At 50.7% G+C, this 19,686-nt stretch overlaps 1 protein-coding gene across 2 annotated transcripts in view; it reads right to left on the bottom strand.

Annotated features, from left to right (window-relative positions):
• si:dkey-97m3.1 (fatty acyl-CoA reductase 1) overlaps positions 1–18,596 on the bottom strand; it is a 31,340-nt gene extending 12,744 nt beyond the window's left edge. The window contains exons 1-2 of one of the 2 annotated variants that reach the window (XM_053863163.1): positions 18,387–18,596; positions 6,990–7,244 (exon numbers count right to left, since the gene is read on the bottom strand). In XM_053863163.1, the coding sequence (XP_053719138.1) occupies positions 6,990–7,244 (255 nt within the window). In that variant the 5' untranslated portion in view covers positions 18,387–18,596. Of the gene's footprint in view, positions 1–6,989; positions 7,245–17,810; positions 18,291–18,386 lie in introns of those variants that run through there. The other variant, XM_053863164.1, reaches the window with a different exon arrangement.
• Positions 18,597–19,686: the final 1,090 nt, after the last annotated feature.

Here is a 19,686-nt window from a genome sequence, read left to right on the forward strand (position 1 = left end):
ATCAAAGCTGTCTTTGTATCGGGGCAGGAAGACAATGACACAGTCTGACTGTGACTTCTTTATATGAATGAGGGCGTTCGCCGCCCTCCTCCTGACCTCCGAGCTGCCCGGCACCGACCATGAGCCTCGCTGACAATACAGCAGCAACACAATGGATGGACGCTTCGCCCCTGCTGCTGATGTAACAGGATTAAAGGCGTCCACAGGTCTGTATTTCACAGTCGTGGTGAAGGTGCCAGTGTGTTGTCACGCAGGTTCCAGAGTGTGTTCCTGTGGGTCATTTATGTTCAGACATAATCCAATAACAACGAAACGCTCCACTTGGTTGCTTGTTCTTTACAAGCAAATTCCCAGCAGTAAACTCCTGAGCTTGCTTAATTTGACTCATGTGGTTCTCACCGCGTCTGTTGAGGCACCTGTCCCTCCTGACAGCCATCTGTCCTTCCTTCATCAACGCCTCGCATTTCTGACTGGCATCTCAGACCACTTTCTGTCAGAGCCTCTTTGTGTGAAGCAACATGAGAAGGAAGGAGACGCAGAAGGCCGGAGAGAAACACCCGCGCCTGCCTCCGCAGGTCAACGCGTGGCCCAGCCAACGAAGGTCGCGCCCTTGACACTTTTAGAAGTGAAGACATTGCAGGTCAAAACTCTCCTAAGCAACTTGGAGTACTTCAGAAATAGAAGTGCTCAGTCAGTCAACAGGGGAGGGTGGTGATTCAGCGCGCAGCCCCACACGCCGTCACCTCGCGGTGAAGAACATCTTTACAACATCACACACAGGAGGGGATCTAAGGGGATGTTATATGTAGCCATGTGGCTTCCTCAACTCTGGCGGGCCTTAAATCTAACTGTCGAGGGAAATGATGTCACGCTGTGACACTTGATACCTCTTCTGAACTCACTGAGAAGTCAGAAGCAACATAGAAAAGTGCTTTCTATGGAAAAGAAAACACAGGAGCATCATTACACCATAGTGATACTTGGACATTTTGGACGTGTGTGCACATTTAATGGACATTTTAGAGGGGAAAAAAGTGGAATGGCTGATGAAAGAATGTTGATGGACAGTAACATGAAATCTAATTCAGATGAAATAAGTGGATGAGGATCTTTGTATCGCAGCCACAGCTGTCTCGCACCTGAAGCCCTCTGCTGGACCAAACCACTGGTCCTAGCTGTCTTCATCTCACCATATCAACGGCCAGAAGGAAGCCTCTCCCAGAGCTCTCAGCCCTTGCTGCTCCTTCAGAGAGAGAAACTCCATGAGAGGTTCTGGACCCGAACAGTCGGAGGCATTAGCTGGACGGAGATTAATAGGCCAGAACACTTACTGTAACAAGGGTGGAGCTGCCCGTGTGTGTCAGGCAATTAACAGCAGCGCACTCATCGCTGACCTCATTTCCCGACATGCAACGTCCAAATTAGTGGGAAATAAACAGACGACCAGTTGGTGTCGGAGGTTCACCAGCGACACGGTTCTGGGACTGATGTCCGGGTGGAGCCATCGCCCGCTGGTGTGACAGGTGGGCGACCATGTGAGCAACAAGACAAAGCTCGTGCGAGGGAAAGTGCGCTCTCTCCATTCTGACTCGCCCCGTCCTCAATCGATATCCACCCTCGCAGCTTCACGCCGACACTAAAATGATTAGGCCGCCCCGCCCTTCCGCTGACCCGCTCGGAGCATGATTACAGAAAACAGCGCCTGAAACCGGAAATCAATCTGGAGCACTTTCGAAAAGCCCACACTCAAGAGGCGCCACTCATCTGAGGGCATCGCAACCACAGAAGGACATGAGAGGTTCATGGCTGTTTGGAGGGGCAACTGCATTGCAAGTGAAATGCTGCGGGGGGAGCAGTCGTACAGGAACCACCAGAAATATTTCAAAGGACTGAGAGAATAGTGATGAAGATAAGTGTAGAGTAAGTGAATAAGCCAAAACTATCTACTGACTTGTCTGCTCTGGAGCTGGTGGCCAGGACGTGAACAGAAGACCACCATAGACTTGTCAGTCCTCCACACTAGCCTTTGAGGCAAAGCAGGACACCGTTTTTTTGTTTGCGTGTAGAAACAAGCGACACCTCCAGAGCAGGAGCAGGAGGGCAGGACTGAGGACTGAGGTACGGCATCACATTCCAGTGACGTCATCAGGCCGGAGAGTGGCATGAGCCCTCAAGAGCAGGCAGGTTGCCGCCTGTGCACAGGATCATCTCGAGTGTGGAGAGGAAACGCTGTTGAGAATGTGACGAATAAGCCACTGCATTTGGCTGAGAACATCTGAATATGGATGCGGCGCCATGCTGACATGAATGCAGCTGAGCAGCTTTGCATTTCATCTCCACAGCTGATTTGAAGCCACGTTTCGGTGGAGACATCAGAGAGTTGAGGAGACGGGCTGTTCCCTTGGTGCCACTCACATGCCCTGCCCTCCAATGTTCCTCATACCGAGCAGTCAGAACGATGAGTGATGGGTTTACTTTACTAAGAAGTGCCATTGGTGGACCTGGCCCAGGTGGGAACGGCACCTCCACCCTGCTCAGACAGCTTGACACGAGAGCAGCAGTGAAGCTGAGAGAAGAAGCGGTGACACTGGCAGACCTTTGACAGGACTCGCAACACCTGTGCTGAATCCGCCTCCCTTTGAGGCTACATTTCGCACAGGGTGAGCTTCAAAACACACCCTGCGCTAACTCTCCACAGAGTGCACCTCACGACACACTCTTCCTGGTGCACAACATACACTCAACCGTTCATCAAACACATCACGACAAGTGATGAAGAGATCAATACAGCAATTCTGCACCAAGTATTGATCTGATTTGGAACAAACCATGCACGCTTGCGGGCCACTACAAATACCTGGCCGGCCGGACTTGGCCCCCAGGCCTGGCATTAGACAGGACTACATCAGGGCATCAGGTTTACTGCGCCATGACCACTTGAAACTTCATTTCTCAGGACTGAAATGAACATGAAGAGTTTGTTTCTAGAGTTTGATCTGGACACGACACTAACATTGAAGAGCAAGATGGCTACGTTAAAAAAGGATGAGAGCAGAAGTTGTAGAAGGTTGGAATTGTGACAGCGAGAGAATCCCTGTCACCCTCCTGCTAGTACGGTGGGTTTCAAATAGTAACCCAAGAGGATAAATGAAGGCACTGCAGGGGGGGGCGTGAGGATTAGGAAATGTACGTATACTAGAAAGCACTCAGAGAGTACAAACCTCCACTAATAAAGAATCTGTTAAAGAAGTAAAACCTAATTCCCAGAGAGGAATGGAACCCTTGCCACGGTGGTGAGAGCGAGGAATCCCAACCCCGTGGTAACCGGGGAGTATTGGAGACCTTGAATGTGTGTATAGCTGATCCAATGATCCAATTGAATGATTTGTTTGCCGTCACATTTCCTGAAAATTCAGTCCAAATCTGTTAAGTAATTATGCACACAGACAGACAGCCAGACAGACCAACACTGTAGAAAACATAACCTCCAAGGCGGAGATAGTGAGGAGCCTCTGTGAGTGTCAGTCTGTGGCAGCCACTCCGTTGTTTTCCCTCTGCTATTATCTATTTATTACTGAGTAAACAAGCAGCGTGAGCGACTCTGAGGGGAAGCTGAACCCCATTTGTTACACCCGAAGCCTAGAGTCAGGGGTCCCCCTCGGGCACAGGGTGAGGCGGCTGGGGTGTCTGGTCTGGATGGTTAGGTGAGAAGCTCTTTTGAAGGAGCCAGACTGGAGAGATCAGAGGTTGAGTCAGGTTTGACCCTCTGATCAGCAGGACAGGATCAGAGTTCACCCTGAATCAGATCCTCACTCCGCCAACATTGTGAAGCCTCGCCAGAACACTGGTCCACCCAGAACAATGTCTGTCCCTCTTCAGAGCCGTCTCCGTCAGCAGAATTCCACATCATTGTCATTCCAGCTCCCACTGTTTCCCACCTCCTCGTTGGGTTCCCTGGTCTTCAGGAGCCTGTGGCTCAGTGAGAAGGTGTCCTGACCTCAGTGGACCCAGTGTGTGCTGAGCACCACACACTGAGATCCTCCACACACTAACAGCTGTCTTCTCTTGTCTTGGTCAGAATGAGCGATAAGAGAAAAAACAACGTGTTACCGAGCAACCAGTGGAAATAGAGACTGGGTTCTCCTTCATGAATTATCTGGGCTCTGAAGGGAATCATGGGGAACTGAGGCATGAATACCAATTGGCACTTGAGGATGGTCATTGAAATTTAATGATGTCACTTTAAAAGCAGGTTGAACACGGGAGAGTGTGTTCTTGGCAGGGTATCAAGGACGGTGGACACCATTAGAGATGAGGTTGAACGGGGGGCGGCTCGGGGAAGAAGACATGGAACACTCGGTCACATCAAGACGGCCTGCGAGTGTGCTGAAACACTGGTGGAAAAACAGCAGAATTTGGAGACGGAAGTCCTTTGGCAGCTGCAGAACACCAGCTGAGATCATTTTGAGTGAGTGAGATCAGAACTTCCCTTTTCAGCACGGCACAGTCAGAATCATCGGCCGGCCCCGGAGCCGAACAGCCCACGCAGCCCACTGTTGTCCAGACAACCACGCTCGGTATCCAGGACCTCAAAACTGACAGCAGCATTTAACTTGTCCAGACCACGCTGACCTTCTGCCTTGACTCTGACCTGTGTTCGGTCCGGGCATCAGTCTGTTTTGACAGACATGTTTCCAACTTGCACTTGCTCCTTCCACAAACTTCTTCTCACACAAGCTTATCCATGTCTGACATCAGCCCAGCACAGAGGTCTGTGGTGACTCGGGGGTGGTGCGTGTGAGCCTCTCTAATGCCGGGATCATCTTCCACTGTATGATTGTAAATGAGCTACCCGTTGCCGTGGCGACCGTGTTGGTCAAGCCCCAGTCATTCACTGATTCATGGTCCAGCTTGTCTGGTGGATTACCAGAGAACGCTTGCCACCTCAGCCAGGGAGAGGAGAACTTTTCACCGTGGGTGGTTTTCCATGACGTGTTTAGGATCGTTCGAGATGGCCTGACTTAGCAATGACTAGTGTAGCTCCATGTGGAGTTCAGCATTGACGTGAGTGTGGAGACTTGGTGTTTGCTCAGCGACATGTTACTGAGTTGGTAGGTTCAATTCTCAGAGCTGTGAGGAACAGTCGTGGCTGTCAACACAGTGATACACAAACATGACAGGGATGTGAGATGTATTCAGCATCGCAGTTGATAATAACCAGCTTTAAAAATGTCTGCGGTTGACAGGTTTGCTGCCAAGGCAGTGTGGAGCTCTGTCAAGGATCTTCAATCCTCAGTGATTTGTGGTCTAGGTCAGGGGTGGAGGTCTCCCAGTCTGTCAACAGGCCAGCGTTTGACTCCATCAAGAGGTTCGACTGGAATACAAGACCCGCTGCTCCACAAAGCATCATTAATATTGCAAGTCGATCCAACACCACAGCAGAGCAAAGTGAAACTCCAGGGCAGGCTTCAGGAGAGTGAGTCAGAAAACACTCAATAAAGCAGTTACAATGATGGACGGAGATGTGAAGACAGCGCTGAAGCTCTCAGGTGAGCTGACAGTTTGAGGCCAGCGCCGCAGAGGATCCCGCGAGGAAACATTAGCTTGCGTTTGTTGAGTAATGCTTTGGAGCCGACAGACATCAGCTCTGATTCCGTCTCATCGACCGGTCTCTGATGTGCTGCTGACAGGAAGGAGGCAGCAGGAACTCAGCCACAGAGAGACACACGGCCAAGCTGATGCGTTTCTACTTCAGTCCTCCAGCTGGTCTGATCTCAAATGCTATACGTGCGCGAGCAGGCATGTCGGTGGTGATAGCGTGAGCTGGACATCTGGAAGAGGGACGCTGCAGCAGCTCGCAGGGGAGTCGAGGAAACGCTCTGGACCGGAATTAGACGCCCTACTTTCAGACAGAAGGCCTCAAACACTTCCACAGTAGTGGAAGAGATCAAAATCGCCTGAGTCAAGCCTTGGTTGCTTCATGACAGTCACGCTGGTGAAACCCTAGCTCACACAGACTCGCGTTCATCGCAGCGCCGCACAGCAAGGTTCTTCACCAAAATGTCCGGACACTGAGAACATCCTGGCCAGAAGCCTGATGACCTTATGTTTAGTAAGAAAAGAACAAAAACTGCTGTACGAAGAGCTTCAGCTTTGACCAACTGTCTGTATCGCCATACATCGATGGACCTCCTGCACCTCGGAACACCGCACTCATTCACATGTTAAGGCCATGTTAAGAACTCATCACGTGACGCAATCTGACGATGACAAAAGGCAAAAGAAAGGCCAGCGTGTTAAGCTTCATGGTGACCCGTAACTAATCTTTGTATTCACTTTGTCTGCTGGCTTGCCACCAAAACACAAGGTAGAAACCAGTTATCTCTGATGACGCTTCAACTGTTTGATTCTCCAAAACTAAGTTCTGAAGTAAAACAGACGGTTAAAAATATAGTTGCCCAAAAAAATGAAACAAAATCAGCGTACGTACTGTCTGTGACAAGCTTCTTCAAAGTAAATGAGTCTGAAAAGCAAGACACTATCAGAGGTGAAATAAGCAGCTTATTTCCAGGCGCAGACAAATGAGAGTAATCTTCAGCCGCTGCTGTCACACTCCCTGAAATCTGGATTTGAAGGGGGATAATGGCCCGCAAATCACATCTTAGAACTGTTCCTCGACAGCCAACGGTTTTGGCTGAGCAAGGTTAAAAAAACTCCTTCAAATTACCACAAATCCTGTCTTTACCACACCACTTACACAGGAATATAAGACATTATGACAGCAGGAAACACGGGGATATGATTCAGGATTTGGAGACGTAAACCACAAACATAAAAAGGTGCTGCAGTTGCTTCTCTGTCTGATAGTCAGTCACTTTTTGGCGTCCATCGTTTCTCACGACACCAAGTGAAAGACGAGTGTAGAGTGAAGGCTACTGCGAGCTGTAACGTAGGTCAGTGACGTACAGCAGAGGGGTGATCAACTTTACCTTGCACTTCATCATGTCGCTGACCCGCTGCTGCATGGGGTGGCCGGCCTTCGGTCTGACCAGGATGTAGAGGGCTTTGACGTCAGGACACGACCGCAGAAGCTTCTCCACCAGCACTTTTCCCATGAAGCCTGTGGCTCCGGTGATGAGCACGCTCTTGCCACTGTAGAACTCAGCTACCGACGCCATGTTTCCGCCGCTAAGGTCCGCCGGCCGGGCCTGAGCGTCAGTGGTGTCCTCTCCGATCCTCTCCATCTGCAGGGAAGGGTGCAGTCGTTCAACACCAGACAGAATAGGCACAATCCTCTCCACGACTCTCTTCAGGGACCATTTGAAGCCACCATGTCAACACGACCTCAACAACCTTACAACATCTCTATGCTCTTGTTTTGTCCTTGTGTGTTTTAGAGCAGACAGATGACCAACAGCTCAACACACAGAGTCACAGGAGGAACCAGACTCTCCGCATCGCATGAATATTCAAAGATGGTCTGAGGGCTGATGTTCAAGGGCAGGGTTGTGTGTGTGTGTGTGTGAGAGAGAGAGGGACAGAGAGAGTTTCTATTAGCTCAGCTTATCTTATTGACTCAGAGTTTCTTGGCAGGATGAGATTTACTCGAGATTTAAGCCCAACATTTGCACAGCCATCTGTGTGAACCGCAGGTAACGACAAATGACTCTCACACACCTGCCTCAGCGCACAGGGAGTCAGGTTCACCCAAGATAACGCGCCCCACTTCTTTCATGACTCAGAGGGTTTCTGGAGGTGGGGGAGCCGGTTTATTCACTCCGTGTCTACGAGGCTGATTTAAATCACATCTCTGCAGGGCATCTGGCTCACTCATGAGACCATGTGGAAGGACAGGAACGCACAGCAGTCGCAAGTTCAAATCAACGTCTGGAACTTGAATCAAAGGCGAGTAAAGGAACGACAACAGAGCTGAGACTTACAAGAGTCAGAACCTTCACATGGTGTCGTACCTGTGTAATATAATCACGATATTACCATTAACATGAACAACACTTTCTGTGGTCGACGTAACAACATGAAATGTGATTCAGATACAATACATCCCGTTACATTTGATGATATAAAAACACAAACCATTTTAGGAAGTGCAACTAAATAACCCTCATTGATTTGAATGGACAACCTTGTTGCTTCTGACTGAAAACTCCCACAGCTGCCAGTGCAGCTAGCAGCTAGCATCAAAGAGCATCTTCGCCAGTTCAGCGACTCTTCCACTGTTGTGTCTCGGATTATTGCTCTTTCATTTCACTTCAATGACACAACAGAAACATTTCTATATACGGTACATGCATGAAGAAATACTACGTTCTACTGATCTAGCAAAAGAAAAAGTAGTGAGAAGTCAAATATACACAATATGTAATATATCTCCTCGCTGCTGACCCTCTGAGCAGCCATCTTGGATTGTGAACTTGGGTGGGAGAGAATTTTCCCACCTTCTGACTGACAGCTAAACCTGGTCAGAAGGTAGTAAAACACGTGAAAACATAGTTCACTGCAGTTACTTGCCGTCTCCAGTGTCGGTAGACTGTCTAACTCCAAAATCGTACCTCACCTCAGCCAAGGAGGCTGTGTTTTTGTGTGTCTGTCATCAGAGATACTCACAAACCTGGAAACAGATGTCGCAGTAAAACGTTGTACTGAATAGATTACAAGCATCACAAAGGTAAGTGCCACACTCAGGCGGAGTTACGACACGTTACGGCAGTCAGTAATTCAGACGGAGGATCACGGAGATGATGGAGGTGGTCACGTGACTTCACAAGTGTCCTCGCAGCCAGTGAAGCAGCGAGGAGGCAGGAGTCTGGGGATGTATGTGTGGGCTAAAAGCTCGCAGCGATCCTGCCGACATGGCTGCTCTTTTGTGGTAACTATGGCAACAGTGCGTCAATACAGAGGACGACACTCCTCCTGGCTCCGCTGTCACCTTAAATCACTGGAATCTGCCGACCGTTCGTCAGTCAGTGCAGATGGATGATGCTGTAAGCTCTTCCCCAGTCTGTCTCCATTCACGAGTCCATTGGTCCAAGTTACCAGACAAGTCACGACCTGTATCTCAGCCAGGATGCCGCAATGATGACAGAGCCAAAACAAGGCCAGTTTTTTTGGTCTTGTGAAGGTCTGGTGCCTCCCACCTCACGCACTTGGGTTCAGTCCGTCCTCGGACCCTGACAGGACTGACAACTCACCGACAAAGTGTGAAGCTATTCCATGTATTGAGATCAACTCACACAGCCTCAGAGAGAAAAGATCTCAGGAGCCCACAGACCGACCCGACACCAAGAGAGAGGGAATGTTGGTTGGTTGGCCTGCCGGAACTGTGACTGACGCGTGTGGGTTTGACACCTTCTCAGAAAGCTGTTGCACCTGAGCACACATGCAGATGTTAGACGTCCAAATGAACCAACTGGCTGTGACTAAGCTCTCCTTAAGCAGAATCAATGACCTGACCCAGAGCAGGATGAAAGAACATCAGGGTGGACCGACGTCTCGTGCTTCCCAAGGCTGAGACTGATGATTTGCTACATATTTCTATGCAAGTCACAGACCTGCAGAAGTTCGTCTGTCATGCAAAGAGCTGTGACACTGCAGAGGTCGCCGCTGCTCCCCCGTGGACACGAGGACAAGAGCGCAGGCCGACCAGTCACCAAGAATTAGCAGTGTACAATGGGAAATGTTCACGCAGCTGGAAAACAGATCCACTGAGCCGGCGTTCTTCTGAGACTTCCGTCTTAGTCGCTCTCATTGGTGACTGAGCAGAAGCAGATGATGCCGGGCAGCAACAGAGGGCCGACACTTCTGTCTCCATCACTTGGGCTGTTCATCACCAGGTTTGGTAGTTCAGCCTTTCCCAGGCGAAGGAAGGACAGGACGGCGCTCACCCAACACTCAGCCATGGCTGACGCACCAATGTACCCCGCGGAACAAACACATGAGCAACAAACAGAGACTGCGACAGCTCAGGAGGGCAGAAAATGGCTGGTAAGAAACTGAGGCTGGAATTCAAGTCAAGATATCGAGGGTCATTTTGAAGCTGAAGGCCCAAACACGGCTCCCAAGGCTTCCTGTGATCTTCTGTGCACAATCAAGCCCTAGTTGCCCTCTCAGAGGGCCACAGGCTGTACTGCCTCAGACGCTCTGCCCAGCAGGTCCATGCAGATCATCAGAAGCTCCACAGCTGCGCAACAGTGGACATAAACATGACGGGGGAGTCAATAATCAAGATGGTACCAAGGCCACACCATCATGTCGTGCACACAAACACTGACCAACAAGTGTGGGCTGTTGTGTAGACGAAATTCCAACACTACAGTGTGACACAGTGAAGAAGAGTTGTGTACAGCAAATCCAGCCCTCATATGGAGGAGAGAGAGGTTCCACGTTCAAGAACAGCGAACACACACGCAGGTCTCAGTCCACGAGACAACATTTCAACATTTCAAGGTTGTCTCTTGGTCTTTGGAGTTGGGCTGTGTCCTATTTCTCACCCTAACACTTGTGCGCGTCACGTGTCAGTGTGGTGTGTCCCACTCCTCCTCACTGGCCGTTCACCACTTGAAATGATCCCCTCAAACCCAGGGAGCTCCAGAGCTGACTTGAAACCAAGTGGGAATATGAAGTGTGGAGAGATGTCCAGGAGACCAAAGGACTTGATTTCACAACAATGTTGGACAGGACAACAGGGACATGTTAGTAGCCAGGACCACTCTTCCCTTTGTTGACTTTCTCTGGCGTCACACATCAGCGAGCCAAATGCTTCAGCGTGTCCCACAACATGAACAATGCAACATGGATGTTCAACAGTAGGTTTGGATTTCTTCTGAACAAACAACAGTGGGCTAGCATCCAGGCTAACGTTAGCATCCTCACACCTCGGACACATCTATCACCGCAACATAGGCTCCGCCCATTTCTTCTCCGTTGGTTCACCAAACCAAGTGAGATGATCAGCACCGATGCAAGAGGTTGCAGAAACACTGGAGCTGGCATTGTCTCCAACACTGGATATGCAGGAAACGAAACGCAGCACAGCAGTCAATGACTTTACGCGTGATGTCATCAAGTGTCCCAATTCTGAGGGACATCAGTCACTTGACTTGGTCGTCGGAGGAGTTTCATAGTGAAGGGAGCTTCACAGTGGAGGGAGCTTCACAGTGGAGGGAGCTTCATAGTGGAGGGAGCTTCACAGTGGAGGGAGCTTCACAGTGGAGGGAGCTTCACAGTGGAGGGAGCTTCACAGTGGAGGGAGCTTCACAGTGGAGGGAGCTTCATAGTGGAGGGAGCTTCACAGTGGAGGGAGCTTCATAGTGGAGGGAGCTTCATAGCGGAGGGAGCTTCATAGTGGAGGGAGATTCATAGTGAAGGGAGCTTCACAGTGGAGCTTCACAGTGGAGCATCATAGTGGAGGGAGCTTCATAGTGGAGGGAGCTTCATAGTGGAGGGAGCTTCACAGTGGAGGGAGCTTCATAGTGGAGGGAGCTTCATAGTGGAGGGAGCTTCATAGTGGAGGGAGCTTCACAGTGGAGGGAGCTTCGCAGTGGAGGGAGCTTCACAGTGGAGGGAGCTTCACAGTGGAGGGTGCTCAGAACCAAGTGCTCGTGTTAGGGTGAGAAATGGGACACAGCCATGGTCTTGTCTCGCTCAAGCGGGACTCACAAATGAGTGAGATCCTAGTCACACTATAACCAGTGACGTCAGTCGAACAACTGCCACCCACATGGCACTGACGTGCTTGTTAGGTCCTGGACCTAAGTCGAGGTGGTGACTCGGTTTCAGGTCAGGTGGTCCTCCTGTCGCAGAATCAATTTGGGCCAAAGGGACATTTTTTCAATTTCTCAAGTATTTTGGATCAGAACTTTCTTCACATCCTAAAATACATTCCTTCCTTTACAAAAAGCCACATAATCACATTGCACCTCTTAAGAGGCCTAATCCAAGATTGCATTACCTCAGTAATACCACAACCTTTTTCTCTCCGCTCCATTTTTCCCCAGGCAGCGAGAGGCTAATCGAATTACAATTAATTACATTAACTGCCCGCCTCTGGCTTTAAGCCGTCTTTAAGCCCGACTCAATTTCAGATCTACAGATGAAGGTGGATGTGTTGGATGGGACGTCTGGCCCCGGGAGAGTCGGTGCACGCCGCTGTTTGTGTCAACATTCTGTCTGATGACAGCGGGATTCTGTCATGACAGCAGCCATCTCTGAGTGACACGGCGGCTCCAGGCTCATTTTGCGCCTGGACCCAGAGCCACACTGGGAATCCACGGTGGCCACACAAGCCATCAAACAGCGGAGGATTTGTCAGGTTTAAAAAGCCGCCCTCTGAGTCCACCTTCAGCCGAGGGAAATGATGACGAAGATTCACTAACTGTTGAACACCACCGTTCATGCCAAAGTGAGACTGAACATCTGCTGCTTCCTCGGTCACATCACTGCGTTTCCTGCTGTACCTGCTGCAACTTCAAACTTGGTTTGCATTTCATCCACTGAAATGATGTTGCTGTGAAGGTTTGCAGAGCACTGTTGCAGTGGAGCCAATAGGGGCGACACTGACTCATACATCAGAGGGCAGCGTCTCTTAAAAATGCCTGTGCAGGGCTCTAAAAGAGGAAATATGAAAGCAACACCCCAGAAACTGTCGGGCCTAAAAACATGCATGTGTCGCTTCACTGATAAGGCTAATCAGCAAACCACACTTTCCATGCTGCTTCAACGCAACGTTGTTTAAAACAGCAATCTCTGTGAAGACGCTCTTGCAGCGCTTCCTGTAACCAAGTCGCTCACTGCTCATGAAAGAAGTCCATCTGAGCCAGTATTAGCAACATCAAGCACGCTCACTGGACCAAGACATTTGTTGGTGTTGACCACGGAAACTGTGGTCAACACCAACAAATGAATGATCAATGTTATTTTTAAATACTTCACATGTACTTTCTTCACTATGTCACATCCTTTTCCTTATTTATTCCTACATTTGTTTCCAGTTTCACCCACAATTTCCAGGTCTGGCACGCCGATCAAAGACTGTTGGACGAGACCAGAGGGGGCAGTTGAGACGCTCATTCTCAGCTCAGTTCTCAAAGAAAACAGCGGCCATCAAAAATACAAATGTTGTTGTCGTTGCTGCCGGGATCGTCACTGAAATACTTTCATGAGTCCACTGTGACAAACATGTATAAGTCGAAGTACAAAACTCACAATAAGGACATTCATTTATTTAATTTTTTAAATCAATCATCAGTTCATTTACCTCCTTTCTTTGTTCTTTTGATAAAGCTTGTTGAAAATTGATGAACATGAATATCGCGATCACAACCACAAACAACATGGCCGCCCCATGCGAGCCACTCCTGAGTGACTGACTCCACTGACACAGCGCTGCCTTTGGCAACACAACACGTGGAAACGGATCTGTGACCAATCAGGCTCGGGTTTCACTCAACATCCAGGGAACACGCCGCACTTCATGAATCGCTGCTGCCAGACAGGTCCATAATGAATGATGAAAGCACTTGAGCTGGGACCAATTAGAGCAGCCGTCACGTCGACCAAAACATGACCCGAGGCAAGAAGACAACATGCCGTGGAGTAAGACGCGCAAGGAGTGATGGGGTTCTACAGCGAGGGATGATGGAGGTTCAAGTGATCCACAACAATCGCAAAGAAATTCCACAACTTCCTGTCATTCTGAAGCGACGGCAGTAAAACCACACCCACATTCCACAGTCAGTCGCGCTCAGGTCTGCGCGCGGTTTCCTTCCTGCAACAGTCATCGGTGAGGGCCAAGCCACAGGCTTGTTCAAGACGTTGGTCTAGGTCAGCAGGATGAGCAGGTCACTCGCTGGACACCTGTGTCTTCTCACAGCAACGACTGACAGGAGCAGAACTTCTGTCTTCTGCTCAGTTCATCAGGAGAAAACAGCAGCTTCAGTTGCTGACGTCAGATGTTTGAACTCAGTGTGTTTGATCGCTCAGTGGGATCTTGTGTCAAACTCAAGGCACAGGGCCAAATACGGCCCACCAAGTCAGTTTATACGGCCAGGAAGAGCGAGAACAGATATGGTTGAAATAATTCCAGGAGCACCAACAGCCCATGTTGATCTCATGACCTCCAAACATTCCAGCAAGCGAGTGGAGGCTGTAAATGTCAAGAACTCACCTGCAAGAGATGCAGGTGAAGGAGATTCTGATCTAAGATGGAAGGGTGCATGAATGTTCCCTCTTCATGTGAGTCTCTTGTGGTGGCGGAGGACAACATCTGTGTTGTGTAGATAACCACTGAGAAGCTAATGCTCAAGTTAGCCTGCATTCATCTCACTGACATCAGATGAAACTGCCTTCAGAGACTCTCAGCCACAGTGGTTCTATCGACATGCACTCATGCGACCTGGGGTGTGCTGGCCCCTTGTGTGAGAGACAGCGCTGGTAAACAGGAAGCTCAGTTTTTGCAGCAGCAAGACCCTGCAACAGCATCGCCAGGGTTCAGTCAGAGTTCAGCGAGGACCACGGCTGAACCTTCTCGCACCCTTCTGACGCACGTCGCTGCTGCAGCCTTGATAACAGGCCAGATACCATAAAGGTGACACACACACACGCGTCCATCTCTGGTGAGTAGCGAACAAGGGAGCCACGGTGAGGTTGTGAAAACAAATCTCAGTCATGATGAAGGTGGATTAAAAGCCTTCATGGCCGTGGACCTGCAGGGTCATGTTGCTGTGAACAACACGGCAGCAGAGCTCAGACATCAGGCGGTTCCCTCACTTGCACAACAACCCTTTACTGAAAGTGCTGATCACATGACGTCACGCTGAAGTGCCGCTCCCTTTCCTCAAACTGAAAAGCTCTAATGCAAATATTGAAGTTCAAGTAAGTGCGGTCGGAATCACACGTGGCTCTCACCAGCCGCACTTGACCACTGCAGGACACGCACACTCAATGTCACGCCTGCCACTCGCCATTAGCAGCTGAAATGCCTCACCATCTATTGATAGCCGCAAGCTAACAAGGTGACCGCGGAACATTAGCTGCAGCTGAGGTGTGGGACCACACATGGAACTGCAGAATGACAGGGTGAACGCAAGACTTTCACACGGCAGCCGCCCTGCGTTGACATGTCTGATGGGACTTGTTCGAGAGGCGGGGGAGCCGCCATTTATAACTCACACACACTGTTGCAGGCCGTTACAAGTGTAGCACGCGCAGGATGAGGCTCACACTTCTGGATTACATAACTGCGAGCAGCCCGAAAGACGACAATACGCATGTTATTTCTGACCAAGTTTTGCATGTTTCTCTGTCAAACAAGGAGAAAACAAGTTTATTTTTAAGCTTCCAACGCAAGCATTGGAAGGAAGCTAGCACTTTAGGGGAGCGTAAAATATCATCAGATAAAACACATTTTTATTGCCCTGTTAAAATACGGTGTGTCGGGAGATAAATTGTGATATTGTTGTGTGTTTGTCCTTGAATGAGAAAGTGACAGTTCAGGAACTTTATTAGCATTGTAAAGTTTGATCGATTGGTTGTACAGTACCAAGACACCAGAGTGAACGGTTACACTGGAATGCTAGCGTGACACTTTTCGTCCGAGTCATCAGGTCATATTTCAGTCCCGCAGGGCTTCATTTTTAACTGGGACGGCAGTTTCTCTGAACCAAACTGGAGCTTCCTGGTGCTGCTGCTGTGTTGTTGAGTGGCTGTAGTGCAATCTGGGAGCAACAGTTTTAGGATCTCAAACATCATCTGCACCTTGTGTTTATGTTGGTTGAGCTGAACGACTCAGCATCAGTAGGGGGCGCTCACTGTTGTAAGAGGAACTTTACATTTATCATTTGTGATGAATCAGCATTAATTGTGAGTCAGACAGTGACAAGAGAGAGAGAGAGCACAGCAACACAACACTATACACTATGAGTCATGGGGCCCCTGATAATGGGCCCTTCAGCACAGCAGCTCAGCCAGTCACAGATGTGAAATGGTCACATGGCATCATGGCAGAATCATGGAATCTGATGCCGTGGGGCAGTTCTCTACAGAGACTCTTCACCGCGTCTTATAATGGCTCATGTTCAGTTTGGATGTTTGGAACACAACTGCAGCACCGGACTGACAAGGTTCCATCCCAGCAGCTCAGCGGAGAGTTTGGTGAGGCGATGAGTCTCAATGGGAGGGAAGGATGACCCGAGACAACTTGCGCTTGGAGAGAAACCACATCAAAGACGGTGTTTGAGTCACTTCACTGGAACACACTGGTCCAGTTTGCGCTTGCATAAGCTGCGAGTGCGTGGCGCCTGACACTGGTCTGACTGGCAGAACCACACCTGCAGTCGAACATCAGCACTCAACTTGGAGGCAAGCACGAATGCTGTGTGTGTTATCTTGGCCTGGAGGGTGGACGCTTCTGGGCAGGGCTGCCTCAGTCAACACAGCACTTCAGCACAAGCTCAAATTTGACTTGAATAATCGGGGCAAAAGTCAGCCAGGGTGGAGGCAGGAACCTGGGGACGTCAGTGGTTTCACAACGACTGAGTCTGGGGCGTGAAATTAGCGTGACGCGGCTCTGCATCACCACTTCAACCTGAGGTCAGATCCTCAAGTGACCTCGGAGGTCATCAAGCGACAGAGCCCAAGAACCCAGAAGCATCTGTTCCACCATTAGCAGCTGCTTCAGCAACTATGGGCGAGCACCAAACAGGAAATGGATCTGAACGAAGAAGAGGAAGTCAGATAAAGCAGTGACACACGAAACTAATCTTAACGGTGCTATGAAACACCACTGATAAGACAATGTCATTATCTTCTTCACACGTGGCCTAATCTTGACCCTGAATCGGACTCCATCCCCAGCGCTCCTGGGGTCATCACACACATCACTTTGTCATCACTTGTCCACATGTTCCAGCGGATGAGGCTGATGTGACAGTGTTCACTGGGAGGTTGACATGTTGGCCTCTTGGTGCACTGTTTCTGTAGCGAGTCAGTGCAGAGCTACAGCACAGCATGGGATTTAATACTGTTTTCATGCCTGCTACAGAATCGACAACATACTTTTCAACACAGCTGCAACCGACCATTATTTCGATCGTCGACAAGTGACTGTCAACCTGAACGGCGAGTCAACTAGTCTGCACACGACGTGAAGAGCTGATCAATAAATACACATGAAAATGCATGCAGATTGATGTCAAGAGTTTTGATATTCTTTGATATTTGATATTCTATGATACAGCGTATATCCTCACACACACACACGAGCTGTTCTCACCTCTTCGTGAGCTGCTATAAAGCAAGAGGCAACTCAGACACAACTCCTCAGAATATCTGTGACACATTTGCACTGTGGCGTTTGAGCCCTGTAAAGACTCCCTGGTCCATTAGTGAGGACACCCACGTGCTACTGTGCCATAAATGAATTATAGGTCATCCTCCCATAATAATTAGTGAAGCATCCTGGTTGGGAAATGAGCTCAAGACACGCCTCGCTTTGCCTCTTATGAAAAGAGACGATGACATGTCACGGCCCAGCGGGGTTCATGGGTTCATCCGCTCTGGAACACGCTTGTGTTCAGCACCAGTCAGCGCCGGGCTGGGACGGTTGGACCTCCCACACCGGAAACACTCTTCAGTGACATCACGCGTCAGAAAGACCAGGAGAGAGAGAGAGAGACAAGTAGAAACGGATGTGGACTCTAAAAACGACTCCGCCGTTGAAACACGTGTGCGATCCGGTCGCTGATGTAAATGACGCTACTGAAGTCACAGTTTAAACAAATACGGGAGCGACTTACAGTCGGATGGCGATGACGTCAGAATCGTCGCCGGCGATGTCACAACAAACGCGGACAGAATCCGAAAAGGCTGACGTCACTCTCCAGCGGTTTTTCCACAGCTGGTTGACGATGAAAAAGAGTCCGGTCCAGTCAAAACGGGTCGCACTTCCGGATGGGCGCTCTCCACTAGAGACACTGGTCATAAAAGAGGTGAAGGGATCGGCTTCCTAGCTCAATGTGAAACGGTCTAGTTGCCGGTGTCGTCGGACCTCCACAGCGTTTCAGAACGCTCAGTGAGCTAAAGAGGCTAGCTTGTAACCGGCCTTTATTTTGAAGGCCTCCGCGGTGCTTCCGGTGCTAACGGCTTCTGGTCCACGCCGAGCGTCCCGCTTCAGAAGCGGCCGCAGTTGCAGCCCCGTTACCCGGCACGGAGTCCGACACTCCGCGGCTCAGGAACCTCAGCACCGACCGCGGGGTCCGCGCAACCGGGAGCCCGGGCTCGGCGGCTCACGTGACGCCTGGCATCAGGGATGCTGCGCGTGATGACACGCCACGGCCACGGCGCGGGATAGCGAGGCAGAAAAGAGGGTTTACCGTGGGCTGCTGGGGTCCTCCTGCGGCTGGGCGCTGCGGCAGCTGCGGGCTCTCTCTGCCTCCTCCCACCGGCCGCCCCTCGCCTCGGAGCCGTGCGACGCTTCCACGCGAGCTCCGTCAGCGGCGGCGGCGCTTCTGAGTCGGCGGGGCGTGTCACGCGCTGTGGGTCCTCCCACTCTCCCGCCAGAACACGGCGTTCCGTCCGCGCGCGCGAGGGAAGCCCAACTTCATTCAACTCTCTGGGAAGTTGAGAGCCGCAGCAGACATGCGCGGTGAGCGGCGGCACGAGGACGCCGCTGGAGTGGAGCACGTGACTCCCGGCCACAGCTCAGCGACTTGAGGTGTTTCAGTGAACTTGGGGTGAGGTGGAGCTCGCAGGGAGCAGGTTCCAGTCCGTGACGTCAGCACCTGTGTTGGGCCCTCATGTTCCCCCTCCAGATGTTTGCACTGCAGTGCCTTTGAGCCAGAGCTTCACGTGTGCTTATTCTCTCGGGTGGGGCGAGTCTCCACCTGAGGTCAGGCGGCGTGTCGCGTCTCGTCACGACTGCTGAGGCTTCTGAGGAAGAGAGGTCTGGATCATGGCAGGCGGGGGTCAGAAGACCGTGTGGGGCGGTCCTTCCTGCAGCTGCCTGGTGAACCGTCACTCTGAGGGTGAAGGCATCACTCACTCTGCTCCCTGACCTGTGACCTCAACACCACACCTGGGTGTGACCTTCATGTTTCCAGGAGTGAGTTGGTGAGACTTTATTTGGAGTTTCCTGGTGGATCTTCACTCAGGGATAATGTTGACCTTTGACCTTGCGTGACACCCAGCTCCGCCTGGTGTTGAGGGTGCAGCTGAAGGGACGAGCCCTGGGTGATGAACGGCTTGCTCCCCACTGGAGCGGCTCCTTCAGACCTGCTCTGGCGCCCCACCTGGTCGCCACCTCCTCCTCCCTATCCGTCCCGGGCTCCCCAAGCAGGCGGCGCTCATCTCTCTGGGGGAAGCAGATCTGGATTGATTTGTTCTCACACCTGCAGCTCCAGCCCGTGTTCCTCAGCAGGGAGCCTTGTTGTCGTCGCCCTCCCGCTGCGCTGCGCTCTCGTCCCTCATGTTCCTCTCACCCCGGCGCTGAAGCCACACCAGAACTGCGTCACAGAGCAACCTGAGCAGCGATTTTCGAGGGTTCGACTAATGACTTTATGTAAGGCCAACTATTATGAAACGAACCTGCAAATGCTCGGTCTCTACTGACCTCTGGTGGACACTTGGAAAACCAGCACCAAGGAGGAGTTCAGATTAGATGCAACTATTGAGAGC

This window comes from Synchiropus splendidus, chromosome 4, assembly GCF_027744825.2.
Source record: "Synchiropus splendidus isolate RoL2022-P1 chromosome 4, RoL_Sspl_1.0, whole genome shotgun sequence".
Lineage (NCBI taxonomy): Eukaryota > Metazoa > Chordata > Actinopteri > Syngnathiformes > Callionymidae > Synchiropus > Synchiropus splendidus.